Below are 16,934 nucleotides of genomic sequence, written 5' to 3' on the forward strand. Positions count from 1 at the left end.
CCCGAGGAAATATTTATGTGGCAAGCTCCTCCCTATGTGCCCCACATTTTCCTAACGTCAAATTTACGATTTACCTGAATGAAAATTTTGACTCCGGAATTTTCAGAAAAATCGATTTTGTGGCTCTATTACAAGTCGCTTCGAGGAAATATTTATGTGGCAAGCTCTTCTCTATGGGCCCCACACTACCCTGGTGTTGGAATTGTGAACTACCTGAACGAAAAATTTCACTGCGAATTTCCGAGAGAAAACTCGTTACTACGCCAAAACTGCGGTTAATATCTTTACGAAATACATCGGAACGTATTATCTAACAAATTCTGCAACTTTCTAGACCGCTCCCGTTGTCCTAGGATGAACGGTTCAAAAGTTGAAGAACACATTGCAGCATTCACAAGTTCTCATCATAGAAACATGGCTATTGCCGACGAATATTCAGAGTTCATCGAATGAAATGCATAGAATCTCACTAATTTTGACATTCTGCGTCGATCTAGACCATTCCCGTTGCTCTAGCATGGACGGTTCCAAAGTTAGCAAATACGGCTAAATATGCAAATTAGCTATAACTCCGCAACCGATAGCCGCCCGATGAAAATATTTGCACGCCGAGCTCCTCTCCTCCTTCCCGATCAAGCCCTCGAGTCAGATTCACGATTTACCTGAACGAAAAAAATCAACGGTGACGTCTTGCGGCAGACGGGCGCTTCGCGCCCGCTGCCGCGTTTACAATTATCCTTATTGCAACACAACCGAGCCCCTCCTCCTAAAAATCACATTTATCGGTTTTATCTCTTTTTCTCCAAAATTTTACACAAACAAGTTTGAAAATGATGTTATTTCGACTAATTTTGATATTCTGCGTCGATCTAGACCATTCCTGTTGCTCTACGATTTATGGTTCAAAAGTTAGCTATTTTGCATAAGGTTTCCTAAGTTCTCACTGTAGTAAAATGTTGATTTCTCACGAATCTTTGATATTTAAATATTGAAATGCATAGATTTCGACTAATTTTGAGATTCTGCGTCGATCTAGACCATTCCCATTGATCTAGCATGTACGGTTCAAAAGTTGGCAAATGCGGCTCAAATTGAAAATTCGCTTTAACTCCTCAACCGCAAGCCGCACGATTGAAATATTTATGTGCCGAACTGCTTTTTGCTTTCCCGACCGTGCGGTGCTGTCAGATTTCCGATTTACCTGAATGAAAATTTTGACTCCGGAATTTTCAGGAAAGTCGATTTTGTGGCTCAATTACAATTCGCCCCGAGGAAATATTTATGTGGCAAGCTCCTCCCTATGTGCCCCACATTCTCCTAACGTCAAATTTGCGATTTACCTGAATGAAAATTTTGACTCCGGAATTTTCAGGAAAGTCGATTTTGTGGCTCAATTACAAGTCGCCCCGAGGAAATATTTATGTGGCAAGCTCCTCCCTATGTGCTTCACATTATTCTAACGTCAAATTTGCGATTTACCTGAATGAAAATTTTGACTCCGGAATTTTCAGAAAAATCGATTTTGTGGCTCAATTACAAGTCGCCCCGAGGAAATATTTATGTGGCAAGCTCCTCCCTATGTGCCCCACATTTTCCTAACGTCAAATTTACGATTTACCTGAATGAAAATTTTGACTCCGGAATTTTCAGAAAAATCGATTTTGTGGCTCTATTACAAGTCGCTTCGAGGAAATATTTATGTGGCAAGCTCTTCTCTATGGGCCCCACACTACCCTGGTGTTGGAATTGTGAACTACCTGAACGAAAAATTTCACTGCGAATTTCCGAGAGAAAACTCGTTACTACGCCAAAACTGCGGTTAATATCTTTACGAAATACATCGGAACGTATTATCTAACAAATTCTGCAACTTTCTAGACCGCTCCCGTTGTCCTAGGATGAACGGTTCAAAAGTTGAAGAACACATTGCAGCATTCACAAGTTCTCATCATAGAAACATGGCTATTGCCGACGAATATTCAGAGTTCATCGAATGAAATGCATAGAATCTCACTAATTTTGACATTCTGCGTCGATCTAGACCATTCCCGTTGCTCTAGCATGGACGGTTCCAAAGTTAGCAAATACGGCTAAATATGCAAATTAGCTATAACTCCGCAACCGATAGCCGCCCGATGAAAAATATTTGCACGCCGAGCTCCTCTCCTCCTTCCCGATCAAGCCCTCGAGTCAGATTCACGATTTACCTGAACGAAAAAAATCAACGGTGACGTCTTGCGGCAGACGGGCGCTTCGCGCCCGCTGCCGCGTTTACAATTATCCTTATTGCAACACAACCGAGCCCCTCCTCCTAAAAATCACATTTATCGGTTTTATCTCTTTTTCTCCAAAATTTTACACAAACAAGTTTGAAAATGATGTTATTTCGACTAATTTTGATATTCTGCGTCGATCTAGACCATTCCTGTTGCTCTACGATTTATGGTTCAAAAGTTAGCTATTTTGCATAAGGTTTCCTAAGTTCTCACTGTAGTAAAATGTTGATTTCTCACGAATCTTTGATATTTAAATATTGAAATGCATAGATTTCGACTAATTTTGAGATTCTGCGTCGATCTAGACCATTCCCATTGATCTAGCATGTACGGTTCAAAAGTTGGCAAATGCGGCTCAAATTGAAAATTCGCTTTAACTCCTCAACCGCAAGCCGCACGATTGAAATATTTATGTGCCGAACTGCTTTTTGCTTTCCCGACCGTGCGGTGCTGTCAGATTTCCGATTTACCTGAATGAAAATTTTGACTCCGGAATTTTCAGGAAAGTCGATTTTGTGGCTCAATTACAATTCGCCCCGAGGAAATATTTATGTGGCAAGCTCCTCCCTATGTGCCCCACATTCTCCTAACGTCAAATTTGCGATTTACCTGAATGAAAATTTTGACTCCGGAATTTTCAGAAAAATCGATTTTGTGGCTCAATTACAAGTCGCCCCGAGGAAATATTTATGTGGCAAGCTCCTCCCTATGTGCCCCACATTATTCCTAACGTCAAATTTACGATTTACCTGAATGAAAATTTTGACTCCGGAATTTTCAGAAAAATCGATTTTGTGGCTCTATTACAAGTCGCTTCGAGGAAATATTTATGTGGCAAGCTCTTCTCTATGGGCCCCACACTACCCTGGTGTTGGAATTGTGAACTACCTGAACGAAAAATTTCACTGCGAATTTCCGAGAGAAAACTCGTTACTACGCCAAAACTGCGGTTAATATCTTTACGAAATACATCGGAACGTATTATCTAACAAATTCTGCAACTTTCTAGACCGCTCCCGTTGTCCTAGGATGAACGGTTCAAAAGTTGAAGAACACATTGCAGCATTCACAAGTTCTCATCATAGAAACATGGCTATTGCCGACGAATATTCAGAGTTCATCGAATGAAATGCATAGAATCTCACTAATTTTGACATTCTGCGTCGATCTAGACCATTCCCGTTGCTCTAGCATGGACGGTTCCAAAGTTAGCAAATACGGCTAAATATGCAAATTAGCTATAACTCCGCAACCGATAGCCGCCCGATGAAAATATTTGCACGCCGAGCTCCTCTCCTCCTTCCCGATCAAGCCCTCGAGTCAGATTCACGATTTACCTGAACGAAAAAAATCAACGGTGACGTCTTGCGGCAGACGGGCGCTTCGCGCCCGCTGCCGCGTTTACAATTATCCTTATTGCAACACAACCGAGCCCCTCCTCCTAAAAATCACATTTATCGGTTTTATCTCTTTTTCTCCAAAATTTTACACAAACAAGTTTGAAAATGATGTTATTTCGACTAATTTTGATATTCTGCGTCGATCTAGACCATTCCTGTTGCTCTACGATTTATGGTTCAAAAGTTAGCTATTTTGCATAAGGTTTCCTAAGTTCTCACTGTAGTAAAATGTTGATTTCTCACGAATCTTTGATATTTAAATATTGAAATGCATAGATTTCGACTAATTTTGAGATTCTGCGTCGATCTAGACCATTCCCATTGATCTAGCATGTACGGTTCAAAAGTTGGCAAATGCGGCTCAAATTGAAAATTCGCTTTAACTCCTCAACCGCAAGCCGCACGATTGAAATATTTATGTGCCGAACTGCTTTTTGCTTTCCCGACCGTGCGGTGCTGTCAGATTTCCGATTTACCTGAATGAAAATTTTGACTCCGGAATTTTCAGGAAAGTCGATTTTGTGGCTCAATTACAATTCGCCCCGAGGAAATATTTATGTGGCAAGCTCCTCCCTATGTGCCCCACATTCTCCTAACGTCAAATTTGCGATTTACCTGAATGAAAATTTTGACTCCGGAATTTTCAGGAAAGTCGATTTTGTGGCTCAATTACAAGTCGCCCCGAGGAAATATTTATGTGGCAAGCTCCTCCCTATGTGCTTCACATTATTCTAACGTCAAATTTGCGATTTACCTGAATGAAAATTTTGACTCCGGAATTTTCAGAAAAATCGATTTTGTGGCTCAATTACAAGTCGCCCCGAGGAAATATTTATGTGGCAAGCTCCTCCCTATGTGCCCCACATTTTCCTAACGTCAAATTTACGATTTACCTGAATGAAAATTTTGACTCCGGAATTTTCAGAAAAATCGATTTTGTGGCTCTATTACAAGTCGCTTCGAGGAAATATTTATGTGGCAAGCTCTTCTCTATGGGCCCCACACTACCCTGGTGTTGGAATTGTGAACTACCTGAACGAAAAATTTCACTGCGAATTTCCGAGAGAAAACTCGTTACTACGCCAAAACTGCGGTTAATATCTTTACGAAATACATCGGAACGTATTATCTAACAAATTCTGCAACTTTCTAGACCGCTCCCGTTGTCCTAGGATGAACGGTTCAAAAGTTGAAGAACACATTGCAGCATTCACAAGTTCTCATCATAGAAACATGGCTATTGCCGACGAATATTCAGAGTTCATCGAATGAAATGCATAGAATCTCACTAATTTTGACATTCTGCGTCGATCTAGACCATTCCCGTTGCTCTAGCATGGACGGTTCCAAAGTTAGCAAATACGGCTAAATATGCAAATTAGCTATAACTCCGCAACCGATAGCCGCCCGATGAAAATATTTGCACGCCGAGCTCCTCTCCTCCTTCCCGATCAAGCCCTCGAGTCAGATTCACGATTTACCTGAACGAAAAAAATCAACGGTGACGTCTTGCGGCAGACGGGCGCTTCGCACCCGCTGCCGCGTTTACAATTATCCTTATTGCAACACAACCGAGCCCCTCCTCCTAAAAATGGGAAATCATTATGGAAAAAGGGGGGAAATCTTAATAATATTTATGAAAACTTATTTTTTAACATGAAGAAGTTGGTTTCTCCATAAGACGCTGCAGCCGCAGCAGACCAACTTGGACACAAATGAGATTTTCGCATTTTTTGAGAACGTGCAACGTAGGATGTTTTACTGCTCTATTGCCCTTGTTATATTTATGAGTTTCATGTTACACAGTAATACGATTGTCATACAGAAATAATGAAATATAATCACATTTTAATTTTCGGAGTGAACTTAAACATTTATTGTTGCACGTTTGGACTTATTACATCCCTTAAAGACAGGTTGGTATAAGAAGAATAGTAAAGACGTTTAAGTAAAAAAGTATACTGAATGAATATTTTTTATTTGTAATTCAAATTTCATTACATAGTTATGGTGTATTCTTTCATTTTGATTCAAAGTTATGCCACCCATACAAAACCGTTTTCTTAACTTTTCTAATCGCGGAGTGAAATCGGAGATTGGAATCGGGGATTGAAATCGGGGATTGGAATCGGGGATTGAAATCGGGGAAGGCACAGAGCACCGAATTCACCACACCGAGCACCGAAATCACTTCCCCGATTAAGATTATCCCCGCACCGGATCGACTAAAAAGATCCCCGATTGGCGCGGGGCCAAGCGCTACCCCTATAAGAATTTCCATATAATAAGTGCAACTATTGCGGATTTTTCATTTTTCAAATATATATATATATATTTTTTTAATATATTTTTTTATTTTTCACATTTTTTGCTTAAAAATATTGGTGAAATTTTTTTTTCGAGTTGACAACCTCCGCTTTAACTCCTCAACCGTAAGCACATCACAATAATTTTATAATTTAATAATCAACAGCTAATAAAAGCATCCAAATTCCATCACATTAATGAACCATGAGGCAAGTGGTAACTCTGGAACAACCGAGAGGTCACCGACTCTATTTCTCGAGGTTCACCGCTTGAGAAAAAGCGGAAAAGAGGTAGAAATAGGGATCGGCCCCGATCCTAATCGGGTTTCGAAATTCGGGTCTTAGGGCGGGACGTTCGGGGCTCGGGGTGAAAATTTTTTAATCCCGATCTCAATCGGGATTGTATCGGGGTGCCTAATCGGGGATGCAACCCCGATGGTATTCAATCAATCGACGTAAAAACATAATCGATCGAGTCGAAATCAATTATTATGATGAAAAACGGGGAGTTCTCCCCGGTTGCCCCGATAAAAATCCCGACCCAAATTCGTAGTTTGAATTCAGGCGCCATTTTTGCAAATGGCGTCGGGGTGAGCGGGTTAACCTCGATTTTTGCTCCGCCCCGTGCTGACGAAGTAGCACCTCGATTCAGCCCCGATTGCCCTTTTCTGGGATGGGCGGGGCAGTTAACCCGATTTGGGCTAATCGGGGCCGATCACTACAAAACGCCATTATTTGTTAGCGTTCCTTTGTTGTGTAGCTATATGGCATCACTGTAGTCGCTAGATATTTAATATAGCAGACGACGTAAATACTTGATAATGGGGCTACGAAAAATCTAGAATTTGACGTTTGCTGTCTTTTGAGGAAAAATAGACTAAATTTGGCGTTGCATCTGATCACTATCATTAAACTACTAAGATATAACAACAAGGGATCAACCACGAGCATATCGAGGCGCTTTTTGGCCAATCGGGGTTCACATTTCGGGGCATCAGGGTGGGGCTTTCGGGACTAAATCGGGGTACGCGCTACCCGATAACTGCAACTAATCAATTTATAGTAAAACCTAATGGATCGAGTATTTCGACCCGATTGCCCCGATAACACCCCGATTATATTTATTCTGCCCGGCTACCCCGATTTTTTACAATAAATGTGGCTTGATATTATTCCATTTTTCCATTCTTCTTTCATTTGATTCCATTTTCTCTTGGTTTATCCGGTGGGTGATAGTAAAAATCGCGGGAAAAAAGGGAAATTGCGGAAATTTACAGTATTTTTGGGAAAAAGAAATTAAGGAAATTTACGCAAATCAAGAAAAAAGACAAATACGGACTTATTTCCCGAGGCTCACCCTGGAAAATAGTAGGCGACCCCTGAACAAGCAAAAACTTTCCTTAAGAAATGGATTTTGCACCAAAAAATCGCTGGCTCGGTTCAAAATTCTTAAAATTAAATTTTAGACAAAACCAACTTAACTAAAAGTTGTTGAAAGAAGCCCCTGATCGCCAGGGTTTCTTGTTTAAGGCCCAGTCGTCGGGAACTCGGGCCCACCGGATTTGATCCCAGGGCCAGCTTACCCTTGGCATCGCAGTCCAATGCGATACCAATGCGGCGAGCTACGACTCTGCTATCCAATAATTCTTTTTCAATAAAATTCGACTACTGAAACAACTTGTTAATTGTCACGTCAAATTTGAGGAAAATGTATCAGGTAGCTGCTGTACTAAATGCAAAATCAACATTTTAAATACAATGATCACGTCCCAGGTCCCTTTCATTTCATTCTTTTCAGCCATACCAAATCAATGGCTTTAGGCTATTAGTCTTTATTCCATATCGATTAAACACCACTACTCTCATCTTCAATTGTGGCATGCTGATCACTGGTAAGTCTTGATACCATTCTTTCATATTTATTCCAAGTTGATAACAACAGCATCGCATCGATTGTACAGTAAAGCCCGTATCTCGGTCTTGTCGAATGCTCTATGAATGCCTGGTAATAAAATAGTCAAGTCGAATTTATATACAAGTTTTCTTTTTGCCACTTCCTTTTATCGCCAATGCGTCCAACAAGAAATTCGACTTCTGCTGATGGAAGGGTGTGAATGCAACTTCCTTTTTTTTTTTTAACCGAAAAGTGTCGCATGTTTTTTGTTTGACATCTAAGCCTATCAGGCATAGCATCGAGCTCCATCGGAAATGTATAAAGGCCATTTATAATTTACGATGTAATTCTCTTTTCTTGGATCGCTGTACTTTAGAAAGAAAATCTCGTCGATGCACATGCTATTCTACAGATTATACGACCTGGCAACGACAGCTAAGTAAACGTGAACAAGGAAATATAAGCGCGTCTCGAAGTCTTTTAAGCTAATTGTACATCAGCTTGTTTTCGTACATATTGGCCTGGAGTAACAGCAGCACGAGCAGGGATTAATATCGCAACTGTATATTGGTTATTTTTATTTTGGCAGAGTTTTCCAATATATGCGAGCAAACGGACATGTCCGAGAGAGCAGCAGCAGCTTCCGTCTATGAACGTCGGCCATTTTTCGGGTAGATCTGTGCGGTTTTTTGGGGTTCAGGTAATCGGGGCCGAGCCCTATCGATGACTGGTAGGGGAAATAGAAAGCAACAGGCAGTAAACGAATGGGCCTTTAACCTGGTAACAAAATATAACAATGGCTGTATCCACTCCCAGTGGCCAGCAAGTATCTTTCAACTAAACGGATTTATTTTTGTTCAAAACTTCTAAGTTTAATTCAAGTCCAATTTAATGAATAGAACACAAAAGGAAGAATGCCATGGAAACAAAGATCCTAGAGAACACCACGGGAATTCAGCCCATAAAAGTATCGACAATTGACGAAGAAATTCAGAGTTTTGGCAAGCCAGCTGTGATTTGACTTTCTATGCCACAGTGATCTTTACCACGTAAGATTTTGATGTAACCATTATCACCCCAGTCACTATTCCAACTGTTGGCAATAAGCCAATAGGGAGTACCTTCTTCAACACCCCAACCAAGAATACGGATTGCGTGACCACCGAGTGCTTTTCCATGCAAATGTTGGTAAACACCTTCAGACATAAGAAAAAAGTAACATTATATTTCTATTCAATGATTTAATTTATACAGTCCTGTATACCTGATTTATAAATAGGGAAATCCTCGTAGACGGTCAGAGCACCTTCCACAGGTCCGTTATTCATAATCTCCAACTGTATATCTTCTACGCGTTTGTGAACCGAGTAGGAAGAAGCACCTATTTCATGATAGCTCCATGTAACTTGAAATCTAATAAAGTATGAGAAAGTAGCTAAGCAAACCATAATGAAGGTCTTGTGAGTAGTCGACTGTATAACCTTCGACGCAGGTTTTAAGGCATTTTGGGGTACCGCCTCCTTCCGTGCAAGGTGGTCGATCACCAGTTGTGTGATGCTCACATGCAGGAATTATGTATGGCTGACATCCCTATAAAACCACAAATCCAGTTACCTTACACTTCCACTTGTGTTTTCAAATAAATTACTGACAACTTACTTGGCTTGAATTGTAATTGCCTCCAGTAACAATGCCTTTCTTTACCCAATGGCTCCAAGCAGCTCCAGGAAAGCCCCCATTGCAGCCAAAACCACAAGTGTAGCAGCAACTAACTAAATTTTCAGCAGAAATGTGGGCATTAACCTTGCCCTTGGAATGAATGCATATCCGATCTGACATGGCCTCTACAGCCCCAAAGGCCTGGAATGCAAACACAAAAACCTCATGTTGAAAATGTCATGCTGTACTTCTCCTGTATGAACTTACCCAACAAGATCCACAAGATCCTTGATCACGGATTTCTTGAATGGTTGGGCAGTTTGGCCATTGTTCTCGAGCATCAAATGAATCTGGAATAGCCTGATTACTGTAAAGCTGACTCACATTTTTCACAGGAGGCATGTATAAGTTAGAATCTGGATGCACACCCATCATTTGGGTAAGAGCCCCCAAAGGAAAGCTTTTGTCAAAATTACGTCCTGCCTGAAAATGGTAAAGCATCACATTGATGATTTATATTTACTTAAATAAGATTTTTTTCAGGTTGATCACACCTTCCACGTTGATTTCATAGAATTGATATGACTGATGAACTCATCAGACAATGGATTGAAATATTTGTTTGATTTCATTTTCTTAGCATGTGAAGTTACCATGACAATGGCAAGCATAATACAGAACAGGATCTTCATTGTGGAAACTAGAAAAATTGGGAATCATTATTGATTGCTGTTATGTCAACTTTACATAGTAGAATTGGGGATTTACAAGTAGACAACTGACAAACCTCTAGAACCACAGGAGAAAATAAATAACCACCAACCTTCAGGTCTAGTGTCCAACCACAGACTGTGTATGGTAGTATATAAAAATACAAGAAATACAAGAAATACTCAAAGGATATAATGGAGATAGCAAAAAAAGGGGGTGTTTGCAGATTTCTAGATACTGATAACAACTACGCCATTCTCTCATCAATACGTTTAAAGAAAAAAACGGCCCTCGTTTGGAGTGACAACCAGAAATTACGTACATTCGGTTCCGATTCTAAACGTTGTTGTTTGTAGACTTTGTGTGGTTTAATGTAACAGTTCTTTGTTCACCTTTTCCAAAATTACGCAGCGATCAGAGCAACGTAAATTTTCTTTTGTTCAACTTCGGATTAAAAGCAACTTAACTATATTTGCAGGCCGTAAACGTACTAGGTGTTTTAAGCGCGCCAGACAACTACAACTCTCTAGTTACCAAGCGATTCCACTAGAATGCGTACTATTCGAGGTGGCCGATACATGCTCATGCAACCATTTACTTTTTTCTCTTTTCTTTATTTTTTTGTTTTCAGCGTTGTCAAAATCAAATGAAAAAAAGATTTAAATCTAAATCAAATAATTTCACAAAAATTGCCAAAATACAAATCTTAAATCAAATCATTTTCTAGAATTGATTTAAATCGTAATTTAAATCATAAATCAAAATCATAAAAAAAGCGATTCAAATCGCGATTTAAATCGTTTTTGAAATAAAAATAAGATCACGCTTATTGGTTTTGCTTGCAATTTGCAAATGAACATATATTTGCTGGCATAGCAAATAATTGTATTGAGCAATCCATTAAAGGTTATCGTATACCAGTGTAACTTTGAATTTCGAACATTGGAAATCTCTTCGTTGATTCCCAGGCACGCATAAAACATTTGTGATGCCCTGGGTAGATGTTTCATTTCTATTTTTTTTGTTATCATTTTTACCACTTTGTGAGAAAAATTCCATGTGTCTTACTCTTGTCATGATCTATAAACTGGAGGTCGAAGAACTGTCGTCTGCTTGCTTTGGCGTCTGCTAAAGCTTGGGGCATCCGCTAGGGGCGCTGACTACCCGGGTTAGTCATCATTTTGCCGATTTTACCGCGTAAGGCATAGCCTTTAGTACAAAATCTACTTACTTTTAGGGTTTTGTTTTATTTAAAGCAAACGAGATGTGCGGAATACGACTTTAGGAAGAATAACCTAATATAATGTAATAATAAAAAATAATTCAACGCTTTATCATTTATTTCATGATCAGTCTCCGGCTTTTTATTTAAACTACCATCAATGACAATTTATGTAACTTTTGATGCTTTGTTTTCAACTCCTGAATGATATTTTTTGTACTGCTCAGCTTCGATGTGATACCTTATTTCTACGTATTCAAAAATCAAGAAAGGGACCGTTTGTTTATTGTGTTCAGAACAACAAATTTTGTGAAACCCCCCCCCCCCCACCACCCATTTTTCGAAACTGCAGCGATGATCTGGTCAAAGGAGTCTCTTATGAAGGCATTGTTTGTTTGAAAACATCGTCACTTGCAAAATGATGTGAAAATACTTTGGAAGAAGGTTTCAAAGTTCCCTTCCTGGGGATGAATTCATTCCAACGCTTCAATAACTTTCCATCCTTAGGTGCACTAAACATGGTAAATTTACCAAGATATTTTGGGTAATCTGGGAAACCAAATTTACATACACATTACCGGGGACATAACAACGGTTCGGCATCTTCTTTGTCCTATTGCAAGGAAATGTTAAAATATTAGATTAAGAGATAATAGCACTGCATAAGACTTGGGGATTCCCATATCATGCAAATAGTGTCACTTACATCGAATGAAAACAAATAAACTAGAGCTGATTACATGGGATATTGAAAAATAGATAAACAACATGAATTAATTTGTAATTATTTTAGCTTAAAACCGATTTTTTCGATGATTAAACTATGAACTGAGACCACTCAGCTGTCACTCTCCATGGTTTCCGCGGCAAAATGATGACTAATCCGGGACGTCAGCGCCCCTAGCGGATGCCCCAAAATTTTCCCAAGGTTTAGCAGACGACAGTTCCTCCAGTTTATAGATCATGCGTTTGTGATGCCCCCTCAACGTGATGCCCGGGGTAAACTACCACTTTGTGTGCGTCTGTAGATTTCATCCTCACATTCGTCATTATGTTCTTCTATTTTTTGCAAAATATTTACAGCAAGAGCAAATCCCCCGTTTACATTGTTTAAGCAAAACTACAAGCAAAAGGCACGGTTCGCACCTAGATCGTGATATTTTTAAAAGAACGATGACGATTGCCAAAGCTGTTTATTTAAAGATAAAATAAAACGGTGATTTTTATTTCAAAAAATGGTTTATTTTTGCATAAATAAAAAAAAATCACAAAATTTTAAAATGATCTATCAAAATCACGAAAAAATGATTTTTATTTTGATTTAAATCATTTGCGATTTAAATCGCAATAGATTTTGACAGCACTGCTTTTTTCCATTTTTTTTTTTTTTTTAAATAATTTGCTGCAGGAAAAACCAGAATACGCTTGTGAGATGTGAAATACGATTGGCCACAGGACTCAATACCCTAGTGATTGGGACTTTCCATTTTTAATCTTCTGTGGCAATATCTTACTAAATTGGTGAGTTCATGGCCATTTCTAACAACAGAAAATGGTTTTTCTAATAAAACAAAAGCCAGACCGTTTGTAAAAGCACTTAATAATTAAGGAAATCCTCGGTTACAGATTTTTTCTGCCTAAATATGTTATGAGCAAATTTGGAAGTTTTATATGACAGAAGCATCGTGGGACGATCAACCGTGCCCAACCTCCATTACTACTACAAGGCTGCTTTGTTGCCACTTGCCGTCTATACGAATAGTAGAGATTCAAGGATTTAAAATGGGTTTTTCCCCTTGTTGCATAACCGTTACGAGACACCGTGAGAATAGCAAACTCATCCTAACGCTAAAAGGAAAACAGATTCCGTCACTTGATGAACAGCGGCAGAAAGAGAAGACTCGGTTCGACAACTTAAGACAATGGCGCCTCAAGATAAAAGTTTCGCCTGATGTGAAAATTGCTAACTTCGAAACACACGGTGAATCAATCCAAGGCTAAAAAAGAGCAATAAAAGCTATGCACTGTTGCTTTGTAACTCACGTCCGTAAAAACAGCCATTTGGAACTACAGATAATGAGTTACTATTTTTTTCTCCTGTTGAGTTTGTGCACAAAACCAGCAACCATTCTGCGATATTTACGCTGGCGCAGAAATGAGTAAAGCAAGCATAGTTACGTCGCATAGGCCTTTTCAAATTTTAACAAGCCAAAATGTCATTGAATGTTCATTGCTGCCGTGGACTTTTCAGGGTAAATCCCTGCGGTATTTCCGATTTGCATAATCAAGATGGCTGTCTGTCGCTCAATGCATAACTTCTACGGAAAATGAACGTGTTTCCGCGGTTCTCTACCGAGAAGAGCACTTATGAAAATGGGAGTAAAAAACGACGAATTATTTTTTAAAAGTTTTGAATTTGTGCCAAGGTCAAATGAAGGATTCAAGAATAGGGAGATTTAAAAATTAAGAGCTGGGTCGAACCCATCCGGAGATGTAAAAAAATAAAATAAAAATAGGTTAATTGCAGTTGTTTTGGTGCCTTTAACTACAGCATCCCTCCGTTGAATTAACATCCATGTCGACACCACTCACCAGTATGCTCCCGGGGTCCCGGCCTGTTATCGTCGACTGCTTAAAACTAAAAGTAAAAAGCATAAGTAACAGGCCCAGGGAGAAGAACATCGACTCAGTTTTTCGCTTTTCATTGCCTAACAACAAGTGAACATATTTCTGATAACTAAATTGGTGGTATCCAGTTGTTGGCGATGCAAAGTTTATGTTACTTTTCTTGTTTCAAACAAGTCCAAGTTGAACATAACCGATAGATAAATACAAAAAAAAAAAGAAAGAAAAAAAAAGGGAAACTCGGGCCAACATGAAACTTCCAGTGCTATGGTTTAATGTTTGCACTCATCCTTGCATAAAAGAAAAGGCAAGTTTACGAAATTTCACGGCGATGGTTGTAAAATGGCATTGCCTTTGAGTCACGTGCGGATTGTGTCATATAAAACATGGGCGAAATGATAAAAACACGCGTTGCAACGCGTCCACGATTTCTTCGCGAGAGAAAACAAGGAGAGAAACCAAGCGTGATAGGAGTGAACGAGAAGAGAGGCAAGCAACGAGCGATGCATAGTTGACATGGGCCGAGTATAAAAGGGACCGACGCCACCTAAATCAGCATCTAGTGTCCTGCAGTCAACAAGAAGATAGTCGCTGCCAACAAACAAACAATCAGGTAAGCCAAAGCCTTTTTTAAAGGAGGGGTTTATCTTAAGACTATGTGATCAAAATCTCTTCTTCACCCCTCATACTTGCTACCTGTGCACACACGCTAGAAAAAGTATTTTGACATGGATATGACCAGAATGAGGGAGGAAGGGACGCAGGGCGACAGAGAAAGAGAGAGAGAGAGAGAGAGAGAGAGAGAGGATGAAAGGAGGTGGTGAAAGTGCAGGTGTACCCCCACTTTCTCTTTTTCCCTTCTTACCTTTGCTCTGTGGGTTATTTTCAATGACAACACACTTTCTCTTCGTCTCCCCATTTCACATATGTTGTGTCCCAGTCTCCTCCCAGCTGACGAGGATAAAAACACGCTACGTTCGTTGTTAAATCACTGCAGTCTTTCTTTGAACACAGAAAGAGAATGAACTCAACAATCGTCGCCTTCGTCGCTTTGGCTGCCCTGGCCGCTGTCGTTTCTGCCCAATCTGGCCCCGCTCTTGAAAACGTCGATGTGGACAACGTTTTGAAAAACGAAAAGCTTGTCAGGCGCTACATTGATTGCACCTTGGATCGTGGAAGATGCGAACAAAATGGCAGAGATTTGAAAGGTAAATATCTTTTACAGCCAACTGCTTCTGCTTTTACAGCTATTTTCTACATCACAATGCCATTTTGTTGTAGCTATGCTTCCCCGTGTGCTGAATGAGGGATGCAGTGGGTGCACGCCCAAACAAGTCGAGAATTCAAACCGAATCATCAATTTCATGAAGACGAACCACGCCGCTGACTGGGCAGCCATCGAAACCAAATACAAGACGGGTTAGGCGCAGCCCCTCGCATTTTTCAATTTTAACTGTGCATCTCGCTCTTTTTCAAGTCACTCTTCCAATGTATTCTTGGCACTTGTATTCTAGGTGTGCCTAAAAGAACGGTTTTAAAGAGAAAAACAAAAGCGGTGAAACGACTATCGATTTCATTTAATACATTTTTTCGGTAAACCTTTCATTTTTCTGTTGACTGGACACGAAAAAATTAGAAAAATACGATGAACCGCAAACATGAGCTATAGACTAGCTATCATTTGACAGGTTAAAATGGTGAACCAAGTTAACTGTCCATTGACCTTCAACACCCTTAGTAAACTCGCGAATAAATCGATAGTTACAGATAACGATTTTATCACGATGAGTTTGAAAAGAACTTGGTCCAGGTTGAAAATCCCCTGTTTTGATCAGTTCGCTAAGACCTCTTAAGATATGGAAACATACTGTGATTTCCACAAACCGTTCTTGAACACCTAAACAATCACAAAGATTGGTACAGTTTTGGGGGCCGATGCAGAGAATGTAAGAAATACCTTTTGCGTTATCATTCATGATGATGCCCACCTGGTAAGGAAATGTCAGATATACATCTTCTGGATTGGGCACAGCTAATTCAGCCAGCTGCTTGCTGTCGAACCTGCGTATGTTTTCTTTGATTTCAGAAAAAGCCTCTCTGTCTAAGAGTTCTTTTAAGCCATCAAGATCCCCCACAGCAAGAGCATTGGCAATGACAAGAAGGGCTTGTTTGGTTCCACGAACAAACTCTTTTAAACTAAAATCGTTGTCGAAATAGGGTTTAATAATCAAAAATGATGACATCAGATTGCTGACACTTTTAAAAAAGCTTGGCCTGTAATGTAAAAAAAATGTTTTCATGAACAAAAGGTACTTGTATTAATCTATAATCATATTAGACCAGACGATATGTGGTGGGTTGTTCATCAATTGGGGCAGTTGGGCAATGGGCTGTTCACTTTCATTTCTATTTTCTGACCAAATGCTCGTTGAAGTATGCAAATAACTTCGATTGGCCGGTAAAGCAGACACTACAGATAACTGGGCCTGCTTAATTGCCAGTAAACCTTCAGGTAAATGACTATGAAACAATGCACTTTTTGTTTGGGTAGCCCATAATGATCGAGACTGATGGATAGTCCTCGCGGTGGACGACATAAATCTGTACGTCATTCTTGGATGTCCACTTAGTTCGCTAGAAGTAAATCGAAAGGCGTTGTTTATGTATGATCTCTCGGATCTAACACGCACAGTTACATTACAGATCGTCTGCTGTTTTTGACGCCATCTAGCGCCTCCCAACCTCTTGAATGAAGGTTGTTCAATTGGTTTTGCGAGTTGATGTAAAAACTGAGATGAAATCGTCGAGTTATCTCTGTCTGTGTAAGATGAGGTGATGACC

The 16,934-nt window shown here is 39.8% G+C and overlaps 3 protein-coding genes across 7 annotated transcripts; 1 reads left to right on the plus strand and 2 right to left on the minus strand.

Annotated features, from left to right (window-relative positions):
* Window positions 1-8,707: 8,707 nt before the first annotated feature.
* On the minus strand, window positions 8,708-10,780 carry LOC116930399 (cathepsin B). 5 transcript variants are annotated; one of them, XM_045179250.1, is made up of 7 exons: window positions 10,639-10,780; window positions 10,090-10,235; window positions 9,803-10,018; window positions 9,536-9,736; window positions 9,322-9,466; window positions 9,141-9,257; window positions 8,708-9,072 (listed from the first exon to the last, which is right to left on the minus strand). In XM_045179250.1, exons 2-7 carry the CDS (start codon window positions 10,225-10,227, stop codon window positions 8,867-8,869), a joined length of 1,023 nt encoding a protein of 340 aa, XP_045035185.1. In that variant the 5' UTR covers window positions 10,228-10,235; window positions 10,639-10,780; the 3' UTR covers window positions 8,708-8,866. The 5 variants fall into 5 exon arrangements, with proteins under 5 accessions (XP_045035185.1, XP_045035186.1, XP_032793711.2 ...); XM_045179251.1 differs by having other exon boundaries at window positions 10,714-10,732; XM_032937820.2 differs by having other exon boundaries at window positions 10,569-10,707.
* A 3,770-nt stretch (window positions 10,781-14,550) lies between these two features.
* LOC116930401 (ejaculatory bulb-specific protein 3) lies at window positions 14,551-15,691 on the plus strand. The gene is made up of 3 exons (XM_032937822.2): window positions 14,551-14,706; window positions 15,108-15,301; window positions 15,375-15,691. The coding sequence occupies exons 2-3, from the start codon at window positions 15,115-15,117 to the stop codon at window positions 15,515-15,517; spliced, it is 330 nt and encodes a 109-aa protein (XP_032793713.1). The 5' UTR covers window positions 14,551-14,706; window positions 15,108-15,114; the 3' UTR covers window positions 15,518-15,691.
* Window positions 15,650-16,798, minus strand: LOC116930400. Its single transcript, XM_032937821.2, has 3 exons — window positions 16,434-16,798; window positions 16,051-16,367; window positions 15,650-15,990 (listed from the first exon to the last, which is right to left on the minus strand). The coding sequence occupies exons 1-3, from the start codon at window positions 16,703-16,705 to the stop codon at window positions 15,764-15,766; spliced, it is 816 nt and encodes a 271-aa protein (XP_032793712.2). The 5' UTR covers window positions 16,706-16,798; the 3' UTR covers window positions 15,650-15,763.
* Window positions 16,799-16,934: the final 136 nt, after the last annotated feature.

The sequence above is a fragment of the Daphnia magna genome, linkage group LG9 (genome assembly GCF_020631705.1).
Source record: "Daphnia magna isolate NIES linkage group LG9, ASM2063170v1.1, whole genome shotgun sequence".
NCBI classification, from domain to species: Eukaryota; Metazoa; Arthropoda; class Branchiopoda; order Diplostraca; family Daphniidae; genus Daphnia; species Daphnia magna.

Excerpts from the sequence above, each read along its gene's own strand:
- LOC116930400 (XM_032937821.2), bottom strand. The coding sequence starts at position 16,705 with ATGACGTACAGATTTATGTCGTCCACCGCGAGGACTATCCATCAGTCT. Across the intron at positions 16,368-16,433 it reads AACCCACCACATATCGTCTG|GCCAAGCTTTTTTAAAAGTG; the intron begins GTCTAATATGAT and ends TTTACATTACAG. Across the intron at positions 15,991-16,050 it reads CATGAATGATAACGCAAAAG|GTGTTCAAGAACGGTTTGTG; the intron begins GTATTTCTTACA and ends GTGATTGTTTAG.
- LOC116930401 (XM_032937822.2), top strand. The coding sequence starts at position 15,115 with ATGAACTCAACAATCGTCGCCTTCGTCGCTTTGGCTGCCCTGGCCGCT. Across the intron at positions 15,302-15,374 it reads AAATGGCAGAGATTTGAAAG|CTATGCTTCCCCGTGTGCTG; the intron begins GTAAATATCTTT and ends ATTTTGTTGTAG.
- LOC116930399 (XM_045179250.1), bottom strand. The coding sequence starts at position 10,227 with ATGAAGATCCTGTTCTGTATTATGCTTGCCATTGTCATGGTAACTTCA. Across the intron at positions 9,737-9,802 it reads GATCTTGTGGATCTTGTTGG|GCCTTTGGGGCTGTAGAGGC; the intron begins GTAAGTTCATAC and ends TTTGCATTCCAG. Across the intron at positions 9,073-9,140 it reads TTTCCCTATTTATAAATCAG|GTGTTTACCAACATTTGCAT; the intron begins GTATACAGGACT and ends TTATGTCTGAAG.